The sequence below is a fragment of the Odontesthes bonariensis genome, chromosome 11, assembly GCF_027942865.1.
Source record: "Odontesthes bonariensis isolate fOdoBon6 chromosome 11, fOdoBon6.hap1, whole genome shotgun sequence".
Classification (NCBI taxonomy): Eukaryota; Metazoa; Chordata; class Actinopteri; order Atheriniformes; family Atherinopsidae; genus Odontesthes; species Odontesthes bonariensis.
In genome coordinates this window covers 15,103,901-15,129,151 of record NC_134516.1, presented here as the reverse complement: position 1 = coordinate 15,129,151, position 25,251 = coordinate 15,103,901, and the positions used below count along the sequence as shown (strand labels likewise).

The 25,251-nt window shown below is 41.6% G+C and overlaps 2 protein-coding genes across 2 annotated transcripts; both read right to left on the bottom strand.

Annotated features, from left to right (window-relative positions):
* Positions 1 to 9,122: 9,122 nt before the first annotated feature.
* LOC142391366 (claudin-10-like) lies at positions 9,123 to 15,880 on the bottom strand. Its single transcript, XM_075477137.1, has 5 exons — positions 15,702 to 15,880; positions 13,188 to 13,327; positions 9,786 to 9,947; positions 9,567 to 9,654; positions 9,123 to 9,492 (listed from the first exon to the last, which is right to left on the bottom strand). Exons 1-5 carry the CDS (start codon positions 15,791 to 15,793, stop codon positions 9,363 to 9,365), a joined length of 612 nt encoding a protein of 203 aa, XP_075333252.1. The 5' UTR covers positions 15,794 to 15,880; the 3' UTR covers positions 9,123 to 9,362.
* Positions 15,881 to 16,267: 387 nt separating this feature from the next.
* Positions 16,268 to 22,704, bottom strand: cldn10e (claudin 10e). The gene is made up of 5 exons (XM_075477136.1): positions 22,177 to 22,704; positions 21,927 to 22,088; positions 20,608 to 20,689; positions 20,376 to 20,489; positions 16,268 to 16,901 (listed from the first exon to the last, which is right to left on the bottom strand). The coding sequence occupies exons 1-5, from the start codon at positions 22,406 to 22,408 to the stop codon at positions 16,409 to 16,411; spliced, it is 1,083 nt and encodes a 360-aa protein (XP_075333251.1). The 5' UTR covers positions 22,409 to 22,704; the 3' UTR covers positions 16,268 to 16,408.
* Positions 22,705 to 25,251: the final 2,547 nt, after the last annotated feature.

The following is a 25,251-nucleotide window of genomic DNA, read 5'->3' as shown; positions in this document are numbered from 1 at the left end:
GGCCAGTCCACCACCGTTCACCTCCACCAGCATCACATGTCAGCTCCTCTCTCCGTTCTCTGATCTTCTTCACGGCCGTTGTAAACGTTCCACCAGCTGCAGTATTCCTGGGTATAAATGTACAACATTTTCCCAACCATCTGGCAAACACCACTTTTCCCTCCTAATATATATTCTAAAGCTTGTCTGTTCTACCAAGCCTTCATACTCGTCTCATGTAGTTGTTCTCCAAAGCCTGCAAACCCCTCACTCGTGAAGTTAAGAATTCTCTGTTGATTGTAGTATATGTAATTAATCCACTCCCTATTTTGTTAATTATGATCCACGGCAAAATAGACTCAAATCCAGCCGCAATCTCACTGCGTGCTTTGAACTCAAAAGGAATCCCTCTCGGCTGCCCTATTGCATCCAAGTAAACGTGCTTATCCATGATGTAGTCACCACTAGATCTTTTAACTCTCCCTTTTTCCACATCCAAACCTCGCATCTCGTTTACCTTGTCATACACTAACACAACTGATGTGTTCCTCCTCACCAGTGCCCAAAGACCTATCCACCTGTTGGGGAACACATTTAACAAAACATCATCTCCATACATCCAGTAACTCTCAGCTATTGGGTGTGTCTGATCCCCAAAAAGATATAGAGTTAAAATGATCATTTCTATATTTTCACAATTTGATCCAAATGATTCAGGAGGTGCAGTGTGGTTTTCGTCCTGGCCGTGGAACAGTGGACCAGCTCTATACCCTCCGCAGGATCCTGGAGGGAGCATGGGAGTTCGCCCAACCGGTCTACATGTGTTTTGTGGACTTGGAGAAGGCGTTCGACCGTGTCCCTCGGGGACTCTTGTGGGGGGTGCTCCGGGAGTATGGAGTGCCGGACTCCTTGATATGGGCTGTTCGGTCTCTGTATGACCGGTGTCAGAGTTTGGTCCGCATTGCCGGCAGTAAGTCGGACATGTTTCCTGTGAGGGTTGGACTCCGTCAGGGCTGCCCTTTGTCACCGATTCTGTTCATAATTTTTATGGACAGAATTTCTAGGCGCAGCCAGGGCGTTGAGGGGGTCCGGTTTGGCGACCTCAGAATCGGGTCTCTGCTTTTTGCGGACGATTTGGTTCTGTTGGCGTCGTCGGGCCATGACCTTCAGCTCTCACTGGAGCGGTTCGCAGCCGAGTGTGAAGCGGCTGGGATGACCATCAGCACCTCCAAATCTGAGACCATGGTCTTCGGCCGGAAAAGGGTGGAATGCTCTCTCCGGGTCGGGGATGAGATCCTTCCCCAAGTGGAGGAGTTCAAGTATCTCGGGGTCTTGTTCACGAGTGAGGGACGAATGGAGCAGGAGATTGGCAGACGGATCGGTGCGGCGTCTGCAGTGATGCGGGCTCTGCACCGGCCCGTCGTGGTGAAGAAGGAGCTGAGCCAGAAGGCGAAGCTCTCGATTTACCGGTCAATCTATGTTCCTACCCTCACCTATGGTCACGAGCTGTGGGTAGTGACCGAAAGAACGAGATCGCGAATACAAGCGGCCGAAATGAGTTTCCTCCGCAGGGTGGCTGGGCTCTCCCTTAGAGATAGGGTGAGAAGCTCGGTCATCCGGGAGGGGCTCGGAGTAGAACCGCTGCTCCTCCGCATCGAGAGGAGTCAGATGAGGTGGCTCGGGCATCTTGTGAGAATGCCTCCTGGACGCCTCCCCGGTGAGGTGTTCCGGGCCCGTCCCACTGGGAGGAGACCCCGGGGAAGACCCAGGACACGTTGGAGAGACTATGTCTCTCGGCTGGCCTGGGAACGCCTCGGGGTCCCCCCAGAGGAGCTGGAGGAAGTGGCCGGGGACAGGGACGTCTGGGTCTCTCTGCTCAAGCTGCTGCCCCCGCGACCCGATCCCCGGACCAGCGGAAGATAATGGATGGATGGATGGATGATCCAAATAAATAAATCCTAATAAATATTAGTTTCATATTTGCATGTGGAAACCAAGATAAAACCCATGCGACATTGCATTTAACGGTAGTACTACCTACGTGAGTTCCAAAAGCATTCAAACTCACCATCGTAACCTGCTCTATAATCAGTCGGAGGCCCATCCTGTGATATACTATGATTAAATTCAGCACAAGAAGACTCCAATTTGTGGGCCTTCCTTTTTTTTTTTAAACAATTATGTAATTTATTTGGCCCAAACATCTCTCTGTCCTTAATACCCCACCTAGGAAACAATAACCATTTATCCTCTTCCGATGTGAAACCTACCTTCTCTGCATTCCCGTTGCCGGACCACCGCACAGTCCCTGAAGGTGTGTGGTTCTGGAACAACAGGCAATGCTCCTGGAGCGTCTGCGCATATGAGACACTCCATCACTGTCAGTTCTCTCGTAGTGTACCATGCCCATCTATACCACATACTCTGTGCTGCCTTAAACATCTTCCACAGTTACACTGTTTCCCTGACTACCTGTGCATGTACACTCCGTCTGTTCTGGGATTAACATGATTATTCTGTCCTGTAGTGCTAATGGTATCAAGTCCCCCTAGACTTTCACGAGAAATCTTTCTATTCTTACAACCATTGTGAACAACTTCTTCTGACCCAAGGACAACATGATCTTACCAGATTGCCCCTTTGTCGTGGGGTCCAGAGGCGGTGATTTGGTCGATTACCCAAATGATCTCAAAACATGATCCATACACAACAGTGAGGTCAGCCTGCACAAGTGAAGTTGCTTCTAAGTCAGGTCTCAGTTTAATGTATCTCACAGCTTCTGCCACACGCTCATGTGGTTCTCCTTCAAACTCACGTGGAATGACATCCGCAGGATCCGATGTAGTACACTTCTGTATTCTCACATCTGGACGTGTCAAAAGATGCACAACCTGCAAACATCCTGGCCGAGTCACAACATACCTACTCTGATTTATTAGTACTGAAATCTTATGGTGTCTTTTGGAGACATAAGAACAATGGCTTCTCATAGTCTAGTGTTGCCCGTTTTGGATGACTTTGACTAATTTTGTTTCAAACTTTCAAAGGCTAACTTAGCCTCGGTTGTCCTCTCCAGTTGTGCTTTCAACCTTTGATCTTTGGATTTTTTTTTTTGTGGGTTTTTCATGATTCCTTCCAGAGGAAGCAAATTTTATTGCATAATCTTCCCAAGAAAAAGATCATACTGTTTTATTTTAATTTATTAATACATTCATTTATTTTGGACATGGCGCTTTACTTACTCCCCGAACGTGGGATGGAGAGATATCAGTAGTTCCCTATGGGATCCATAGATACTCTAGTTTAGGCTAACAATGCTAAAATTTAAATTTGAAACTTTGTTTTGTTTAAATTTTAGAAATATTGGAATAGTGACATTTAGTTTCAAATTTAGAAACTTAGTTTTATAATAATGACACATATTTAAATTTAAGTTTTAGAAACTTAGTAATAGTGACACATTTAACTTAAAAACTTTGTTTTGTAATAATGACACATTTAATTTTAAATTTAGAAACTTAGTTTTGTTTTGTAATAATGACACACCTGAGGGCGGTTTTTAAACCCTTGAGTACATCTGATGTAAGTGTACTTCTTACCTCTATATGTCAATGTAAACCAATACTGGGATTCCTCTGCCAGAGGACCGCCATGGACCTGCCGGGCCACTTGCTCCGCCCCGCAGGGACTGGCCACGGTCCTGCCGAACACTCGGGTTTCTCGGTGCTCTCGGACAGCTGTAAACAAAGTGTCCCCTCTCGCCACAGGCCCAACATGCTCCCGAGGACCTTCGTCCTCCAGGTGTACCTCTTCTTGACCTTTGACAGGGTTGACGATGGACTTGCCCCTGTGATGGCTGTTCAGCGGCCCCCGCTGTCATGGCCTCATTTCGTAGTTCTTTTCTGTATTTGTTTACTGCATGCACCATGTGGTCTCGGAATTGTCCATGTGACATTGAATTCAACCCCACCGCATCCTCCAGCCTCCCCTGAACTGGGGCAGGCAGAGCCTCTTTGATGGAAACTCTGAACAATGTCACCCAAGCTGGGCTCTTCTCGATTTCTCCCTCAGACTCTTGTCTCCATTTCTTCAATTGTCGTGCAATGTACACAACCAGACTCTCTGTTTTTGACAGCGGCTCCCCCTTTAATGCTTTGAGGTCCACTCCTACAGGAAACTCAGCTCGTAACGCTCTCCAGAGTGCAGCTCGATATGCATTAAAATCAGTTCCATCAGCTCGGTGGCTCAACATCCAGTCATTCTCACTGCGTCTCAAAATGCCCTCCATGGTAGAAGTTCCAAAACAGTGCCCCCACTGCCTTAATGTGTCCCACAGTCAACAGTTTATCCACAGTCTCTTGTTCAAAAGCTCTTATCCATTTGCTTGCACCTTTGTGAATGTCCGGCATTCGAGCAACCAGCCCCCCTAGGTCGAGCATCTGCCACGGTACATACGGTCCCTGCGTCATTTCTATCAAACTCGGTGCTGACGATATTGGACTCTTATGTTCTTCAGAAGATGCCTTTTGAACTGGAGGTGCCAGTTCTGGTGATTTTTGATATTGTGGGAGCTGTCCCCTTGCCTGATCTGAATTACAGACGGCGCCTGGCTCAGGAGCTCCATGACTGCTTGATGTAGGCATTTGTGGTTCTGGACGTTCATGAGATATTTTGTGATTTTTTTATTTCAGAATCTCCTTGTATGTTTACTGCTCCTGGCAGTGTTGGATATAGCTCTGCATTTTCAAAGAAATGTAAAACTTTTAATTCAAGCTCTCTCTTCTCCTGTCTCTTTTTGCTTTTGTCCTTTGGTTTGTACGCTTTAATCCTTTGTTCCATAATCTTACAGGCAGCTCCATTAAAAGTGCCACCTTTTGGCCAGGGTGAGAAATTATTTTTTGTTAGTTTTTCCCATTTGAGATATCTTTTTAATATCTTTGGAATGTTCAGGATGTTTGGCGCTGATGATTATTGTTGGTGTTACATTCATTGTTTCACCTAGTTAGTTCCCTTCTTTTGACTTTTTTTTCCTTTTATTTACTTATTTTCCCTAATTTTATTATTATTATTATTATTATCCCCCTTTTTTTTTTCTAAACAACTCTTTAAAGTCAATTTAAATTAACTCTAATCAATGCTAATTTTATGCTTGGCTAAATTTAGCTTAGATGCTGCCAATTATGCTAATTGTTGGATTGGATATTGTCAATGCTAATCCTAATGTTAGCCTATGTTAGTTTTAAAGCTTATGCTCTAGGTTGGTTTTAAAATTAAACCAATGTTAATTCAATGTTAGGCTAATTTAGCTTGTTGCTATTTTGACTTCTAGTTTGGAGTTTGGTTACTATTATTGCTAATGTTAATGTTTGCTAACCAATGCCAATTGATGTTAGCTTCCTAGCTGTTGCTAATAAATGCTAATGTATTGCTAATTAAGAATTAAACCGATATTTGCCTTATTGCTCTTGCTAATTAATGCTAATTGTATTTCTGATCAATGCCAATTATGGCTAACAAAATGCTAACAAATGCTAACAATTGCTAATCAATGCTACTTATTGCTAATCAATACTAGCTTCCTTGTTGACCAATGCTAATCTAATGCTAATTATGCTATTCAATGCTAATTATCGCTAATCAATGCTAGTGATTGCTAACCAATACTAATTATTGCTAATCAATATTAGCTGTATTACTAATGCTACCCAATGTTAATTTATTGCTAATCGAAAGCTCAGTTAATGCTTACTCTGTTTGAAGTGACTCAGGCTAAAGGTGTTGCCCCCCCCTTTTGCTCACATCCGGATGCTTCCGATCCAAACCATACACAATGTCCCTCCACCAATCCAGATGATACAATGCACGTCACAGCTACGTCAATTCTGACCAATGACATGAAATTTTTTTGACCAATGAAATCTGAACACACCTCTAAATCTACCTCCAATGAAACACGTCTGAGACACGTAACTTCTAACCAATCAAATATGAACACACCACTTAGCCTGCCTCCCAGGCTCTTATTAACTCCTCCCAATCTGTAATCTCATGAACAAGACATAACAATTGAACCACACCCTAACTCAAAAAAGCGTTTGTCACACTTTTGTAACAAATTAAGAAAGAGAAAGAAATAAAAATCTGTCCAGCCGTGGACAGGGAGAAATACAAACCAAAACAATACAGAAATAACAATTGCACTATTCTTCACCTCAAAATGGCATTTGTTAAGAGAAAGAAATACAATTTAACATGCTGTGGTACAGACCAAACGATACAGAAACAATGCATAAGCGAAAAACTTTCTTTATCAGGAATGTCAACAATCGCCTGAATAAATCGACGAACAAATTAGAGACAGCAAACTCTCCTCTAAGTTTGCGAAACCAACTCTGCAATTAGCACATCACCTAAAGAAAACTAATAATTATTACAGTTCAACCATAAAGTGCCCTGGAAGACAAACAAGAAAATGTGATCTCACACGAACATTGTGGAACAGCATCAGAATGTCAAGGACGAGCGGTGCGCCTCCACACAAGCAGCGTGAATGCGCAGCACCTCGCTCTCACCCCTGAGATCCAAACACCTCCAACTGGCCTGTTGAAGATGCACTCAACCAAAATTCACAATATTAAAGAAATCAGCACACAGCGTTTAAAAATAAATAAATAAATAAATTAAAAAAATTAAAAAAAATCACAGCTCACTGTAACAACACCTTATTTCAACAAACTATCAATGCGGCAAATATAACTTTGAAGCAAATTAAGCAAATCTAAGTGTCTCTGCACTCGCTTAATCTTTTATTTAGCCTAAGATTATATGTAAGACGTTGTGTTAACTACGTGTTAACTCAAAATGACTAAAAAAAAAATACTCAAAAGTCAAGGGATTTTTTTTAGATTCACATAAAACAGCAGGATTTCACACACATTGACAGACAAAGACAGGTCACACACACACCAAGTCAGTCGATCAAAGTTTTGTGTCAGTCACCGTTCAAATCCTTACAGTTTTAAATTAACAATTTCTTTCATTTAGACTTTTAATTTTTCAGGAGATGTTGGTGTAGGCAATATATGAAATACAAAATGTGTTTTCTCTACAAGCCTTGTGATATGGTCTCTAAGGACCAAAGCACAGATGCTGACGTGTACTTTCAGCTTCCCTATGACCTCTTATCATAATCTCCTGTGGCCAATTCATGAACGAATTTGAATTTTCTTCTCAAAATGTCTTTATACTGAGATCTTGGATAACTCCAAAGAGTTCTAAGCAGATATAAAATGATATAAACATGTATTTAAAATGTGCCCGTATAGAACTGGAATTGACTTCTTCTGAGTTTTCTTGAACTGCCCTTTTGATTCCACCTCCAAACTTTTATGTTCGCAAGTCAATCAATTACCAGCATTCGTCTACTCCTTGACTAGTGAAAATAATTTTCACATATATTAATGACTAATGTAAGCCGTAGTCCCACGGTAGCCCAACCCCCAATGCATTAAAGGTCGGCCGTTGGCTCTATGACATCACTATGAACGAGTGATTAACACTCTGCCCGCTCTAAAAGCGTATCCACTATTCCAGTTTAAACTCATCGATTTATTTCCTGCCCGAGCATAAGCGACTAGCCCTTCCTTAATCACCACAAAAAAAAAAAAAAAAACACAACACAATAGCCAGACCAACTGCTCACAGCTGTCTGCTCTCACATAAGCTGCTGTTTACCCAATTTTTATCTCAATTCAAATATTTGGCTCCTCTTGGCCCAAAATTTCCAAAACAATTTCAACAGCCCCCCTGCGCAGAGGTAGACAATGAAATGCTTACCGATGCAGATCCGTCCTTCTCTTGTGTTCTTTTGATTTGGGGAAGCCGGAAAAAGCCGGCAGCTGTGCTCCACCAACAGAAATCCGCTACGTGATGGTAGTGTGGCAAGGAGCAGAGTAAAGGATGAAATTGTTAGAGCCAACAACGCCACCTGGGGACTTGCACCCCAGGATATGACAACTGAAACCCAATTGCTATAAGGACGCAGGGTCGTGACTGAGGAGGCAGAGACAGTAAAGTAAAGAAAGTATATTTATTGAAAATAATATTTAGGAATAAAACTTTAAGTAAAGCTGCTGCAAAGAAACAAAAGGTTAAACACAAGACGAATTCAATAAAGTGTTTTTAATGACAAAGCTAAAAGGCCGGCTATAACAAATTAAAAGTCAAATGACTAACAACATTAAAATCAGTGGGCTAAGGTCTCAGGGGGAGACATGCTACCGGATGTGTGTCCCATTCTTAAGCTGGGGTGAAACACTACAATTGAAAGACACAACAAACATGCTAAAAGTGCCCCAGTGTACTTGCATGCGAAAACGGAAGTGAGGTCCTCACCACAGTGCCTAGCCTCCCACCTGATGACACCCAGACCACACTGAAACTCAAAAAAAGGAAAAGTTAACAAACCCAATATCAAATCAATAATCAACCTAAAACACAAAGAACTACACAAGAAAGAAAGAAGTAAAACCAACCAAACACTGCACAATAAAACAGCACAAACAAACTAACAAAACAGCACAGCAGAGCTGTACAAACAAATTAACAAAGGAGCACAACAGAACAGAACAACAGGTACGAACAAACTAATAAAGACCAAGCACAGCAGCAAGTGAACCTACAAAGACAAAACACATATTAGTAGGACAAAGGATTGCACCAAACATAATGATGAAACAGGGACCCTACTCACCACCTGAATTAAGGTCACAACACAAGCTCAGCAAGAGGCTGAAGGAAGCCATTTTGAGGCTTTATATACAGGAAAGGGGAGGAGCTAAAGGAGGTGCTTACAGGTTGACTTTAGTTACGTTTAAGACCTATTGGTCCACTACAGTAGGAAAAAGATCCAACCTGCTGGCTTTTACAGCTGATGTCGGTTGTCGGGGCACAGAGGACACGCTCCGCCGGGATCCAGATGCAACATCTCACGAATTCGGGGTCACCATTATGTTGTGGAGAAAAGGAGTCGAATACGCGTCGGTCAGCCGTCCATTGGGGAATTTATTGAACATACCGTCACAGCAAATATGCATACAGAATGTTCACAAAATGTCCACAGAGTTCATTTTGCGACACCCTTTTATACTGTCTTGGATCATAACAAGCGTACGTGGCCCTCTCTGGAGGCGCCTAGCTTTCACCGTAATCATAAACAAGCTCATTCTAACTATCAACAATATTCATATGAACCAGTCAACAAGGCACACGATGTAATTATGACATGTCAAGAGAAATGTCATGACATTTCTCTCCCACAAAACATTTGAGATGCTTCTTGTTCAGCAGCCTAACATTAAAGGTGGAACACTAATACATTTGTTTCAAAGATATAGTAAAACACACCTTTCTGGATGGTTAACCCTGCATGCGGTTGCACAGTGAACTGTACACCAAAGTGCAATGACGACACTCGCCACCAGGCCGAGATACAGGGGTGGTCCAATCTCATAGCTGAGGAGATGGGGGTTAAAAAGCTAACATCTTTCATTCAACCGTAAGCCGGTTATTTAAAGACCTCGTGTTACCTCAGTTTTGATGAATCTGCTTTGCTGTGTAAAAAAAACGAAGCCACCCTGTTTATGTACAAACAAAAACCCGCCGCATCTGATACGCCTGCTTGGAGGAGAAATCGATGACACACGAGGGGAAGAAAACAAACAAAACAAGACAAACCAGTGACTGTGTTCAGAGAAGCTGATTTGACAACAGTTCGCGCTTTCTAGATGCAAGCGAGTTATACTCAAAGCCGGCCAGCTTGATGGCAGATGCGGCTATTAATATCCTTTTCTTGCTTTTCTGGTCCCCACCAATGCGCGTGCACTCCATCCCAAAAAATGAGAGCACAGCTCCAGTCAAGCCGAGGCAGAGACCTGCCAGCAGTAGCCCCCGAACTGCCTGGATGTGTGCTGGTAACACACAGATTATTAAAGAAAGAACATACAGACATAGGTAAAGGAAGTCAGTTATTCCTAGTCAGTGTACAGTGCAAAGAAGTAACGAATCCCCATGTTGGTACGAGTTTGGTAAGGTTTTCTGTACAAGGACAAATTAAAAATAATTTGGTCTGTTGTTTGTTCAGCTGCTACTTTACTTTACAAACCTAAGCCAGTCTTTCTCCTGCAACCCTTCAAAACATGCCATACTTGTTCAGTCGTTTTGTGATCGTACTCTCATGAATTCTAACATCCAACATACTAACTGAGGCATGAAGAATGAAAAGTTGCTCTGTGGTTTTTTGCAGTTTCTCTGAGCATTGCACAGTCTGACCTTCTGGTGAACTTCCTGGGATGTTCACTCCAAGGGAAGATTGCTGACTGTCTATTTTCCACTTGGGAATGATCCTTCTCATTGTAGAATGATGGTGTAACCCAGGTCAAAATAGACATTTGTTATTAAATAGTTAATAAATACAAAACAGAATTTCATCATTTAAATAATTTACTTTAGTGATATTAAAAACGTCTAAAATGGATAAATAGTATTAAAAACATTATTTCATGGTTTTGGTAATTTATTTTATCATTAGTTGAAGTTGAAAGGTCATATCTATCAGCCAATCACGTTGCTGATAGTCCTTCTCTTCTGGAGATTCTCGTCAGAATCGAGGAAGCAAGAACAGGTGGAGACACGTTCGTGTGGAGCTCCAGCTAGAAGGAGAAAAGAGCAGTGGTGAAGTCTACATTGAACGCAGGTATACGGCGTATACCCACCTCTTTTTTTGGTGGATTTCCGTATACCCACCTAAAATGCTCAGTATACCCACCTAAAATTCGTTTTTCAATATTTAGAATAACACAGCCACGTTTCATCAACTACCACTTCTCATAATTTAACAATACAACGACAACACTTCAGAATAGCATTCATTCGGAAATTGCGGTAGTCAGTCAATCTCCCAGGGATTCACTATCAGTTGTTTGACAATAACGTCCCATAGAAACTCTTCTTCTTTGTATTAGTTGAAAGCGGTGATTCTCTAACGCACAACAGCGCCCCCTATAGGAGTGGAAGGTGGAAAACTAAAATGGATGTGTGTGTATATATATATTTTTTTATGTATATTACATATATAAACGAATGTAATACACATATATATATTACAATTAATTAATTCTGACAGCCCTTGTCTATATATATATATAAAACAACCTGTCTCAAGATGTGATGGTGTTCTGCTGCTTTAAAACAATCACTCTGTTAGGTCTCGCTCTATAAGGGATGAGTACAAAGATTAAGTGCCACAGGGAGTCCCATTGCCACTGAGATACACAGCACACAGTCCACACAATCAAAGTGAGTTTATGCTGTCCCTCATGCATGCAAGGGGCAGGTAAGTGCAAAGCTGCGACCCCACAAACATGTTTGTCCCTTAACACGTTAAGACAGAATTATAAATGTGCTGTTACCAGAATGGCAATAACCAAGTCGTAGTGCATTATTAAAAGCCCTGTGTTATGTCATAGTATTGTAGTACTATGGTACTTAACTTTTCAATGACTATTACAGCGCGCCACTGGAGGTACGGCGTGCATTAAGGGGCTACTATTGGTCCCAAGTCCCGACCCCTAGTTTGGTACCACGGGCCTATGATTGGCCAACTATACAGTATACCCACCTCAAAAAGGTAGACTACACCACTGGAAAAGAGCTAAGTTTCTAACTGGATTTGGCGATTTAATTTATCACTATAAGTGTTTTGTTTACCCTTCCGTCTATGTCGATAGACTGTGGTTTTGTTTAGCGTTTTAGTTTACTGAGGAGATTCGCGGAGATGCAGTTGCTTTTGAAGATCACGCATCCAGCGCGTGATCAGGGAAAATAGATGGCGAGCCACCCGAGATAGGAGCAACGACGCTGAACCGTGCTTGTACATTGAAAGAAACACCTACTCTTCTGGTCTGGAATAGTGGACACCGGATTGAGAGGGAAATTGTTTCAGTTTGCCTTTTCCTTTCCCTGCCGGGGAGCTATCACCAACTGCGGTAAGACTGTGCTAGTTTAAGCCGCTATTCTTCTCCCCTCTGGATCACGGGAGCAGTGCGTGGACTGCTCCGCGCTGCTGTGTGAAAGGGAACGTCTCCTTTTCTCTTGCTAAATGACTGTTTAGCGCCAAGGACTTGATTTAATGGACATTGATACAGTTAACCGTTTGTGTTTCATGTTATGTGAATAATGTGAATGTGTTTAACTGAAAGGTTGATTGATACTGTTACTGGTGTTAACTTTCTCATGTGGGTTTACTGAGATGCTCTATGTTTCTTGGTTGTAATAACCTACTGGTAGAATTAAAATAACTAGTTATACCAAATAACTGCAAACTAACTGGATAACAAACTAAACTAGAATACTAATAAGAGCTCAACTGAGATATTAACTAAATAACTGAAACTGACTGAGTTGAAGTTAATTAGATGTTAAGAATTCATAATGGTTTTCTTTACTTAAAGGGTAACTGAGTAAAACTCAGATTCTTCTTTGGATTCACTTTGCATTCATATGCAATGGTTTTTCTGTGTTGAATGTTTGTATTGTAGTGTTTTGAAGGATCCTATTTCTTAATAATACTACTTCTATTTCTATTTTTGATAAAGCCGGCAATTCTAAACTTATCTTTTGGTCTGTGGTGTTTTCTCTGGTTTCTCTTATTTTAACCAATTACTGCTCTTCTACGAATCTAGGTTTCTGGTCCAACAACAACTACTTTATTTCAATATTTGTAGTAAGTGCTTCAATGGACTCCAAATAGTTTGGAAAAACTGACATTTAATCCTTCCCAGATTGATGGGCAGCAATAATTGCTCTTCGAAGAGAATTGCTGATGTCTTTTCCTGATCAACTAATCGAGTTTATTTTATTGGCAGGGGTTAAGCAGTTAAGCAGCAGCACTTGGCTGCTGCTTAACCTCCTAATTCCTACTGAAGCAGTAAGAATGGACTACAGGATTTCACACTTATTCGCTGCAGTTTGGCTTAATACTTTGCCTTTTTGTTTTTTAATGAATAATTACAGAGTGTAATATATCACGCGTTGTATTGAACAACCCGTAAAACCTGGTGTGGACCAGATGATTTTCTCCGTTAGGTCTAAACACGTAAAACTTTCAAACTGAGTGAGGATTTTTTTTTTTTTACCATGACTGTACCTACCTTTGACTCTCCACAGCACGCCAAGGTCTACACAGTTCACCACAGCAGTGGAGTGTTCATAGCAGTCCTTCCACCGGTTAGACCAGTACCAGGCCGTCACCACCACAGAAGAGCCCCCTTGACCCCCAAGCTGCGCCACTCTCGAGAAAGGCAATTTTAATTTGAATAAGATGACAATATAATATGAATAATATCTTGGAATAATTTCTTATATCATATATCTTATGGTTTCAATTCTATTCTCACAACTCTCACCACAACCCAATAATCCATTTTGATGTCTTATATTGTATTGTATTTTTAAAGAGGCAAATTAAAAGAAGAATGATAACAAATTTATTTTTTATCGTTTGCTTTTCACATATAAATATATATATATATGTTGTGAAGGGTTTTTCCATGATGTCATTGAAGTCGGTTTCTCAGACTTTGGAAAGAAGCATTTAACTGAAATCATGAAAATAGAATAAACAACACTGGAAATGGTGTCTAAACATGATATTTCAAAGTGATGCTATCAATTTAATGTCATACTGTAAACTTAATACTGTATTTAAGTGGTTGAGGAGGTATTCCCATCCTTTACCTTAGTAAAAGAGCAAATACACGATCGTGAAAGTATTCATATTGCACAGGAAACGCTGCAATAAATGACAGTATTTATTACCATTAAAATGTACATCAGGACTTAAAATCAAATGTTTTCAATGCAGAAAATGTGCCCCGTCTATATAAGTGTGGACCGTGTTCTTTTTAAGTTTACATTACGATGCTAGCCTGGGAATTCCCATGCTGCTTTGCGCTCGATTTCATTCTCACTGCAAAGTCAGCCTGGGAACCACCGCCCTTATTTTTGCCAGAGTTTGGGAACCAATCACAGAACGGGGGGGGGCAGCAGCAGCAAGACGATGACGACGTCTATGCGCTACACCGAAGCTTGTAGAGTGTTAATCCAACATGACAGCGGACACAACGTTACCGTTCGATGCAGCCTTAGAAAGTGTTTCGGAGTAGATTCACCCTAGGGTCATTTGAACCGTGACATCCAGCCAAGTAGCCCACCCGAAGTTTTTCCGATATTGGCTGAACATCAGCCGAGTTACTGAGTTATCCCGAATAGCTTAGTACAAGCGCTAACGGACCCTGGCAGTATCTCCAAAATTACCACACTAAAATCACATGTCATGACACCAAACTTCTACAGTAGTACAAATATGGTCTGTACTCACAAAACGATGCATTTGGAAGTTTGTACATAGTCCAGGAGTTTATTATTATCAACACAAGCCTGATAGCTTTTCTGCTGCTAAAGCTTCGTTGACGTCACTTCTGGGAGCTTGGAGCTTCAAAGTAAGATGAGGGTTGATCTACTACTGTAGACAACAAAGCAAGGCTGCTCAATTTCTCCATTATTAAAATAAATTCACAACTCTACAACATAAAAATTCATGTAGAATATAGCATATAGGCCTACTTTGTTGTTAATTTAAGTAGCTTAGAGCGCAAGTTTACTTTTATTTTCCATTTTTTTCTTCTTCCTCGTCGAATTTCTGTCGTCATCTGGTATAAGTGATACAATTGGCTATGAATCGCGCGCAAAGCAGCATGGGAAGAACCTGACGTCATTTGATAGACATTCGCAGCGCCCAATAAACGGCTCTAGGCATTCGTAAACCACGCCTCAAATACGAGAAAATGCACACCTAGTTCCCAGACCACCATCTCATCGAGATTGTGGACGCGTCAGCCAGGCTAGTACGATGCTAAATTCTTGAGACATTGAGCCATTCCTTATTCCTTCGTTTATTGCAGCGAAAACATTGTATTTTTGCAAAGTTGTCTGTTATGTGTAAACCCAACACTGGTTTATCCCTTGAATTAGGTGTCTTTTTTTTTTTTTTTAAGCTTGAATGATTTATAGGCGAGTTTAACAACCTACAAAATACGATCCTCTGAAAATAGTTAGCCAGAGTACACACACTGGACTCAATGAGAGTTCAAAAGCTGCAAGAACTTCAAAAAGAACTTCAGAGAGTCTGCACAACTACTGCTCAAGACCACTTTAAAAGATTACAAGAAAGTCTTGCTCCCTAAAAACAATATATAAAGAAATAATCTATCTTCATATTTAGAACGTAGGCATCAGATTGCTTGAATTTTCCCATAAAATTAAAGTTGATATTGGTATTTCAGTTCTGTGACAGAGTTTGGAATTTTTTGTGACTTCCACTATGAGTAATCATTATCATCATCACATCCAAACATTTCCAGGCATCTTTTCAATTATAAAATCCCTTAATTTGCTACAGGATTAGTAAAGGTTAAAAAGTGACCATTGCTTACAATCACTGCAATAGAAGAAAAACAGACATTACCTGCATGCAAGAGTGAATTTTTGGATGACATCTTACTGAATTTTTGATCCGGTCTTCACTTGAGACAGTAGAGGAGCCTTAAAGCCAGGCAAATGTGCTTTATTTCCACTATTTATTAGCTTAACTCTTACTTGCCTACCTCCAGTGGTCCATTGCAAGAGTGCTGCCCACCAAACCCAAGCCCAGTATGCAAAGCAACAGGCCCAGGATCTGAGCCAGTCTCCTCCACATATCTTTAATCTACCAAAAACAGTACAAGAAAAAGCTTCATGGATAGTGTAGCACTTCTTTGTCTGGTATTGTAGTTAAAAATGTTTTTTTTTAAATCAACTGGGAACACAAATCTAATAATCCAGGATTATAAGGTCAACAATCCTTCCCTACCTTGCAAAGTAGGTCGACTACCAGTAATTCAAATAGATAAAACTTGCAGGGCTTTTTGGGTCAGATTGAGTCGTGCTACTGCTTGTGTATTTTGTATTTGGATCATGGTTTGAATAACAACAAAGCAGGCTCTGTTTACTGTCAACCAGACCTGATTAGCATGATGGACGTTTTTTTTTTACTTGTGTAAAGGTTAGTAAAATGCCAAAACATCACAGAAATGAATGTCCAAATGCAAATTCTAACACGTTTAGAAGTGTGAAACTCATAACAGCAAACAAACATGTACGCAAGAAGACGTTTTAAAACAAAGATGTGCAACAGCTTTTATTAATAAAAAAAAACAATCAACGGAATGTGGTTTGAACTCATATGCATATTCAAATATTAACCAAAATGAATTCAACCTCCCTGCTCAACATATTCTTTCATACTTGTTCTTCGCTTATTAGTCACATCTTTCTAAATAAAGGAATTTTTGATGAAAGGTGTAGTTTCACTCCTTGAGCTGCCTGACAGCGAGGACACTGTACGGCTGCGGCGGCTGCGGCTGCGGCTGCGGCTGTGGCTGCGGCGGCTGTGGCGGCGGCGGCTGTGGCGGCGGCGGCTGCGGCTGCGGCGGCTGCTGCTCCTTGACTCAGACAAAGTAGACAGGCTGGACCTTGAAGACAGACTGGACTGAGACCCAGATACCAATCCTGATCCAGATCTTGACCCTGCGGACCCCACAGATCGGGCAGTACGCTCTGTCATAGGTGACCGCCCTGACCTAGCGGTGCGTCTAGATTTGGATGTACGCTCTGATTTGGAGATGGAAGAGACACCTGAGCGCTCAGATCTGGACGACAGCTCAGAAATGGAGGACAGTTTGGTTTTGGATGTGATTACTGATACTTTGGACAGGGCTGTGGTGGACTTGTTTTGCTCTGGGTCTGGCTGTGCTCGAACGATTACCCTAACGGAAGACAGACATGGTTTATTTTAAACATGACGAAAGAGTAGGATCCCACTTTCCATTACATATTATATTTTAGCTTGTTATGACTTAAAGCACTCCATGCAGGTAGAGTGACACCATGACAGGGGCAGAGCCGAGGGATGGCTCGGGGTGGCCATGACCGCCACTCACTTGTGCCTGGCCACCCCAGACAAAACGCATAGAAACTGGAGTTGCATCTAGAAACTCTTTGAAGACTATAGATCAGGGGCCTCCAACACGTCGCTCGTGAGGTACCAGTAGCTCGCCGCCCCTTTCCAAGTAGCTTGCCAAAGGGCCAATGAATCATACATTAATTTGAAAACTTAATTGGTCTCTCGGCAAATCTTGATGAGTCAGCGACCAGCGACCGCAAATTGAATTTGCTCCCGGGCGCAGTCTAGTCACTTGTGGTCGTTTTGCGAGGCTGAAAATCGAAACTTAATCAGGCCAATCAAATCGTGAGGAGCGGGGTCGGAGGCCGGGCTACCTAGTGACGACAGAGGTGCTACATTTCAGTGTGTAGTTCCAGAGAGAGGTAAACAATGGCTGCGTCCAGCGAACAGCCTTTCGAGTTGGCTTTGGCAGCGACTCTAGAAGATTTAAATATAAATTTTTCTTTGCGAGACGAACAGATAACTGCACTTAAGTTTTTCTTGAAAAAAAAAAGGACGTTTTCGGAGTTTTGCTCACCGGGTACGGTAAAAGTTTCCAGCTTGCTCTGTTGGTGGGACGACGCTCTGATTGGTTGTTTCGCCATCCTATTGCGTGGCGTTGAGTGCAGAGGCAACTTAACAGACAACCGTTTATCCCGCCCACACTGCTATCCAGCGTCAATCAAAGCTGTACAGGTCTGGCTTGCTAGGCTAGTGAGAAGGAGTTTACGATGGCGACAACATGATCAGTGCTCTCAAGGCGTTCAGTGCAAAACTGTCATTGTACATTCAGCAAGTGAAAAGCAGAAGATTTCAGCACTTCCCCTCTATCTCAAAGATGCTGGACAGTCACACAGGTGCAGCCAGCATTTTAAATGTGTCCAAGTATTGTGACCTCTTATCAAAGCTTGGACAGGAGTTTGCTGACAGATTCAGTGACTTTGAGAAACTTGAGCCCTGTGTGACATTTATGGCCAACCCTTTCATGGATGTGGACACATAAGTGAGATTTCAGGACAGATGGCTGAACTTTTCTGAGTCGATCTTGAGGAAATGGAAATTATAAACCTTCAGAACAATGTGCAGTTAAAGTCTCAGCAGCATTCACAGCATTTCTGGAGCTTGGAGTCAGATAATTATGAAAATCTTCACCAAGCAGCTCTGAAAATGTCTGTTTTGTTTGGGTCTACATACCTCTCTGAGTCAGCTTTTTCTGACATGAATGTCCTAAAATCAAAGCTCAGAACAAGACTGACTGATGAATATTTAAATGACTCCATAAGAGTGAACTTAAGTCGATACAATCCAGCATACACCTCCTCTTGTTGACTCCTTGCAGTGTCAGTCATCTCACTAGCTAAAAAGGCTGAACTTCTGAACACATTCACACTCACACACACACCTTCACTGCTCAATATTGAACTGAACTAAATGGTTTTTATTGTGAATGCAATTTTTGTTCTTTATTTTTGATGTGTTAATACAGAATGTGAGATGTGGACAGTAACATATTGTAAATGTTCAGGAAAAGAAGGCTTATTGAGTTTGTTTGTTCAAAATGAGCGACGATAATAAATGTTACAAAACACAAGTAGCTCTCGGCCATTTTTATTTTGTTAAAGTAGCTCTCAGAGGGAAAAAGGTTGGAGACCCCTGCTATAGATGCATAAAGAAAGTTTAAAAAATCTTTAAATGGGGCATTAAAATAATAATTACTAAATCAAAGCTACTAAAAGATTATTAGAATTGTCTTTTGAAATTAAATCAACAAAAGCCTCTTAACGCAAGGGACTAAAGATTTGAGCAACTGAAAAAACAATTATTATTAATTAATGATTAAATACAATTAAATTCGACACCAGACAAAAGAATACAATGAAGATTCACTCGGCTAGACTCAAATAGGGCTTCACACATGCCCAAAAGCTTTTGCCCCATGCTGAAAAATAATAAATTCAGGTTCAAATACCCCTGATACTAAGAATATTCCCACAGTCCTCAGCTCTACGTTTAGGGGTATTTTGAAAATTAAAGTGCGCTAACCTGATAAAATTCTGACAAAAATCCGACCTTACTGGCAACAGCATTTATTTGAAGGAGCGCCTGCCTTACAATGCATGGCTGGATTCATTTGTAAAATGTATATTAAATGAAAATCCATGAGTAATCAAGCAACATTAGCATTTAGTTGGAGGTGTACTTTTGGACAACTTTTTGTCTCTTTATGAAATTCTTAGCTTTTAAGCTGCTAATTTCCACACTTTCCTCACCAACCTGTCGCTGCGTCAGTCTAGCCTGACTACGTCATACTCACGATTCTAGTCAGAATGTGAGTCTGATACCGCTCAATAGAGTTTTGGATATGGGGCGTGTTTCAACCGAACCAGGAGAAAAAATGCCTCTTCGCTCAATTGGATAGACCTAAAACCAATCAGAGCAACGTAATATGTGACGTAGATTAAGCGACACACACTTGTTGTAGGAAGGACGGCAAAAACATCTTTTCTATCGATAAAAGCCTTTATCGCGTTCCTCTGTTCGTCTTTCAAAACGAATGCAATGTGGAGATCCTGTAGAACAGACTCGATGGCAGAATCTACACACCCTAGCTCTCCAGCGGCTGCCATGTTTGTTTCAAACGAAGTCAAACCAAGCGCCCTTTAGTGACGTAGTCGATAATGTCCCTGTTGATCATCTGTCCATCATAGTATAAAGCCCGCCCTGGCAATCTGATTGGGTCGACTGATTCGATGTCGGGCATAATGATTTCCCAACTGAGCAGAGCCAGACCGAACTTCCCGACCAAAACTTTTATGAGCGGGGCTAAGTTCGGCTGGCACCCAGGCTAGCGTCAGTCAGCTTGTGCTGAGCAAATGAGTTTGAAAAAACTATTATTGCGGTATAAAACTCCAATAACACAAAAGTTGTGGGAAAGTGTTCATAATTCTTTGTGTTTAATTTCTGTGAGCATCTGTTTCACATTCAAGCGGTTCTGTCATTTATTAACATTAGAATACCTGTCATAACCACTTGAAGAAACATTGATAAGCAGGTGCTGTATGCATCCTGAGGGGCGTCTTTCAGATTAAGGAAACATTTTGTTCTTTCTACTAGTAATCAGAGGGTTGGCTTCTCAACAACTCCACACTCCCACCTTTAAAACTCCTGAGCGTTAACAGAGCCTGTCCACTATGAATGAAGACCGCAGAGGGTGCAGATATTCATTAAGGTCGGTGAGGGTGATGTTACTTATTCACTTTCCACTGACATGTGACAGCAAATATGTGTTTTGACTCACGTGTCCTCTCCTCCACAAAGCGGCTTACACACCGACCACAGGTGGAAGAAACCACCAGCCATGTGAAAGGCTGATCCCACCCAGCCCAGGAACAGCGGAGTGCCGAGGTCATACCTGTTAATATCCCACCGAAAAACTGTGAGATCAACATTTAAAGACTTCAGTCACGCTAAGAACATTCCTGCTGATGCAAGATAGATAACAGTGGTTAAAAGGAAGCTCGCAAACTTACTTGAGTCCCGTGTAGTCAGGGTTGAAGGTTTCTATTGAGACATACTGTGCATAAACAGCATATCCAGCTGTGGACAGCACACCTGAAGGAAAACCATGTTGAAAGACAAAGAAAAGAAGTTACACCTGGCGGTGCATACTAGTGAAGACTAACATAAGACTGAACTCAGTCTAATAGGACTGGTCAAAACATGTGATGTGTAAGATAGTTGCTTAAAGGTGGGGTAGGGGATCTTTTTCTGGAACATTTTTTTTATATATTGCTTGAAATACTCTTCACACCCCCATTGCAACCAATTAATTAAAAGTTTTGACACAAATATGAAAAGTTTTAGTGGCCTCTAGAACGTACAATCTAGGAAAAACACTATCCAATCATACTGAACGGACCGTTAACAATGATTGGATTCTGATGCCGTCTATCAAACTGCAATCTGCTCCTCCCTCCCCCTCCTTCCCCCTGTGCGCGTACCCTGCTCCGTGAACGAATTACGCGTCCAGAAGCTTGGCAGGAAGCTAAACTAGAGCCAGCTTGGCTAGCACCTAGCATTATTAAACGTATAGTTAGCATATACTAAATACTAAATACGGCAACGATCGATGCTTGCTGTCAGAACAGCGCTCGTGCACCTTCGTGCACCTTCGTGCACCTTCGTGCTCGTGCGCGTTCAAGTACTCTAGAGGCGTGCCTTCGGGGGGAAAGTGAAGAAAAGGGTTGGGACTTTTTACCTGTGTATTTTCAAAATGCAGCTTCGCTGGACTCAAAATCCAGGATCTCCTACCCTACCTTTAATTTGAAGGACTTCTAAGCCTGAAAGGTTGATAACACTCAGCGCAATTACATGCCCAGTTAAGTCAGGCTATGGTTCCAGCTCTGTACAATTGAACCGAACCATCATCCTTTCCACAGTGTACGTCGGCATAATGGAGCACTGAACGAAAACGTCCGGGTGAAACCCTAACTCACGTCCGTACAATAACTGCGCTCCGAATGGCGGTGGGCACATGTCCAACATTGTCAGAGATTCAACACTTCCAGTCACTGTCACAGTGCCCCGATCGGAAGAGTGCAAAGCCTTCATGACAGCGGAGTTTTCAAGTGAACATGTGCCTGCCTTATTCCCAATCCTCTAAGAAAATCTACAGATTCTTAAATCTGGAATATCAGCAGGTTGAATTTATTGCATGAAGGCAACACATACACATTTCAAAATAGCCCAACAAAAGTTGGACATAATTAAAAAGCACTTTCTCTGCGTTGCTCAAACACCTCAAGTAAAGTCAGCTGGATAAACCGAAAGGTTGCCGTGTAACATTTACCACTGATGATGTGGCAGCATCCTCCCGTGTAGATCTTCTTGTACTTCGACTGGTCTTTACCCCCAATAAAGGTACATTCCATACCCAAGAGACTGAGTATAAACCCTAGTAGACCCAGGGAAAGAGCTGCCATCAGCAGGCCTCGCACAATCTGGATGGAGCCTGGAGTCGTACAAAAGGTCAAAAAGATGCTTTTTAAAAAGCAGTGTTGTAAGACACAGTTTGAAAGACGTGAATTGTCTTTGCATACCTTCCACAGACCACAGCACTGGGAAATCACGACAATTGCGGACAGCAGTTGAGTCTTTAAAGCAGGATCTCCATAAGCTGGACCAGTACCAGGCTACTGTGAGGATGGACCTGCCCCCCATGCCCCCAACAGAAGTGATCTTCCAGCCCTCCATGGCCATCGTGCAGGCCACAAAGATCCAGCCTAGCACTGTCATTAAGAATCCCCAAATTTGGACGACTCGGATTTTCATCTCTGCGAGGTGATTCCTGTCTCTCGTTTCTTCAGAGTCTTATTTTTTGCCCTTTTGCTGAATTTCTTTGGCTTTTTTAAAAAAAAAAAAAATTGTCCTCAGATTGTAGTCCCTTTCTCATGCAGAGATGGTGTTCATCCCGAGTCCAGTATTAGTTTTCATCCGAGATCAAACTGAATTATGAGTGACCTCTTAATAAGCAGCTCTTCACAGACAGCTGAGACAACCAGTGAAAACCAGTGGACTCGAGTTGTTTTACATGCAGGTGAGAGACAGCAGTCTCTCTGGTTCCCATGAGCCACAATGAAATGCTGTGAGATTTGAATCTGACTAAGAGTGCTCATCTAAGCATGTGTCTCAAATTACAGAAGACGCCTTGTATACACTCTGTACTTTCCCTCATATACATTCATATATGTGACTCAACATCTGCAACATTCAATTCGTATTGGATTTTCAATGTAACCCAAAAATCAACTGTGTTGAAACTAAATCAAGTGGAAATAACAACTTCTGCACTAATAAAGTGTTATTGAATTGAAAACTATTAGTAGCTAATAGCTTGACTATTAAACCTCTAACTACATTTTGAACACATCAAAACTTCATGGTTGTTTATGTTTGGATAAACAAGGAACCTTAACCAACTCGGAAATAGAACTTCATGGGATGTTTTCTTGGAGTTTTCCTGGCCGGAGATCAGAATTCCCGAGTTTCAATTGCCAAATATGCAGCAAAACCATATCAGTACCAGGAAGTATGAGTCTGGCTGCAGCCGGTCATAGAGCAAAGCAGTAAATCTCCAAAATTAAACATCTTTTTTTTTTAATCCTCGATGGAGCATAAAAAAGGAAATCTTGCAGGATAAATATCTCTAGCGTATACATATCATTGCTTTGTGTATTTCTTTCCAATTATGATTTCTCAATAATTTTACATTATATGAGATTTGACCATAAACTTTGCACGTTTCTACATCACTGACCTCCACGTGTTCGATAAACTATGTAATAACACTCCTGCTACGAGTTAAGCTGCTTGAAGCCTCGTTATTGACCGTGCCTCGGGTTTTAAGCTGCTAGTTATTAGTAATTTTACCCCTCTATGCTGGTCTCATGATTACAGCATAGCGTCTTTGTGCTGTTCTAATTAGAGGTAAACCTGAGGTAATGACAGTTTCTGAGAGTGATGAATGTTCTTGCGGCGAGGATGAAAGAGCTCCTTTGCTCATAAATCCTGTCAGCGTACGGCAAAGTTATTGGCAGTGATATATTGACAATGACGAACTGGTGAGGAATTCCTCATTGTTTGCAGAACGGTGGTTCAGATAAGTTTTTTACGAGAATAACACACAAAACAAAAGCAAACACAGCAATGCTTATGTGACCAAAGCAGCCAAAAAAAAAAACATAACAGGAAAAACAAATGTGACGGATGCTAACCGCTAAAGTAGGCTCTTCTGCACTCTCATACGGCCCTGTGATGGACTGGCGATCTGTCCAGGCTACCCCGCCTCTCACCCAATGACAGCTCCGAGACCCGGACTTGGATTAAAGGGGTATAGAAAATGCTTGGATGGATGGATGCACTCTCATATGATGATGTTCACCGGTCATTTAAGGTGCATTAATTCTTTGTCGTGATGTAATTGTGTTGATCTTCATGTGTCCTGAAAATGCAGGAGATCTTAGAATTTACTCTGGCAACAGCAGCAAGTTAAAACTTGTCAGTTAACAAATACATTATCTTATCACCCACTAAAAATACCATAAAAACAGAAACAAAGATACTCCATATCATTTCAACTTACTTTGCTTTGGACCAATCTTCATTACATTTAGGTTGGTATAAAAGTGAGGATGAGAATGTGTCTCGGGGTGTTCACATGTTCAACTAACTGGATAATCTCCCTTTATCCTGTTTAATTTGTGTTGATGCTATGACATCAGCGGCTAATGAGATATCTGCATTTCTGTAACTATGGCCGCAACATCAAGTGCAAACATATAATGTTCCCAAATTATGTGCCGTAAACATTATGAAGAACCAAACCCATCAAGCAGGCCAATACAGCTATTGTCATTTTAAGCAAAAGACCTTGGATACATCGCTGTGAAATCTGGTTCAGCCATTGATGAAAAAATCTTATGGTCCACCAAATCAATTTGACAGTTGCTAAGGTAGAAAGGGTGTCTGCTTCACAAGACAAGGGCCTGATAAATGAGGTCTCCAGAAACCACAAGTAAGGCTTCAGTCTGAGAATAAAGGGCTCTGTTGGGAAAACAACAAACAAACTATGAGATATTTCAAGATATGATGGAGCTTGGACAATAAGAGAATTATATATGAGAAGAAAAACTTCAAATTTAATTCTTGAGGCAAAAAAGAGAGAATTTTTGAGGCAGCTCAATGATGAACAGTTACAGCATCTTGAAGTAACAAATGCGTTGTCAGGGTTTGAGTGGGGAGGTAGGACACGGATGCAGACTCAGAGGATGTAGAAAGTAAACAGGGTTTTATCAATTCTAAAACAAAGGACAAAACAAAGCACGGCTGAGCCGGATATCAAAAAACCTAAACTGTGGAATAATAATTGAGACAAAACAAAAGACTTGACACGGCATGGATAAATACTTAACTTAGCGAAGCATGAGGGATGTTGATTGATGTTGACGGGTGTAAGACGGGTGTAAGACGGGTGTAAGACGGGTGTAAGACAGGTGTAAGACGGGTGTAAGACGGGTGTAAGACGGGTGTAAGACGGGTGTAAGATGGGTGTAAGACGGGTGTAAGATGGGTAGGATCTGGCAAACTGAAAGGGGAAACCTGGAAACTAAATAGAG

What these genes read in the sequence shown, in the direction of transcription:
- LOC142391366 (XM_075477137.1), bottom strand. Translation starts at nt 15,793, where the DNA reads ATGTGGAGGAGACTGGCTCAGATCCTGGGCCTGTTGCTTTGCATACTG. An exon ending in TGCCATCAAGCTGGCCGGCT is followed by an intron (nt 9,655 to 9,785) that starts TTGAGTATAACT and finishes TCCTCCAAGCAG; the next exon opens with GCGTATCAGATGCGGCGGGT. An exon ending in GCAGATTCATCAAAACTGAG is followed by an intron (nt 9,493 to 9,566) that starts GTAACACGAGGT and finishes CCATCTCCTCAG; the next exon opens with CTATGAGATTGGACCACCCC.
- cldn10e (XM_075477136.1), bottom strand. Translation starts at nt 22,408, where the DNA reads ATGAAAATCCGAGTCGTCCAAATTTGGGGATTCTTAATGACAGTGCTA. An exon ending in AGTGCTGTGGTCTGTGGAAG is followed by an intron (nt 22,089 to 22,176) that starts GTATGCAAAGAC and finishes GTACGACTCCAG; the next exon opens with GCTCCATCCAGATTGTGCGA. An exon ending in CTTTGTGGAGGAGAGGACAC is followed by an intron (nt 16,902 to 20,375) that starts GTGAGTCAAAAC and finishes GTCTTCCGTTAG; the next exon opens with GGTAATCGTTCGAGCACAGC.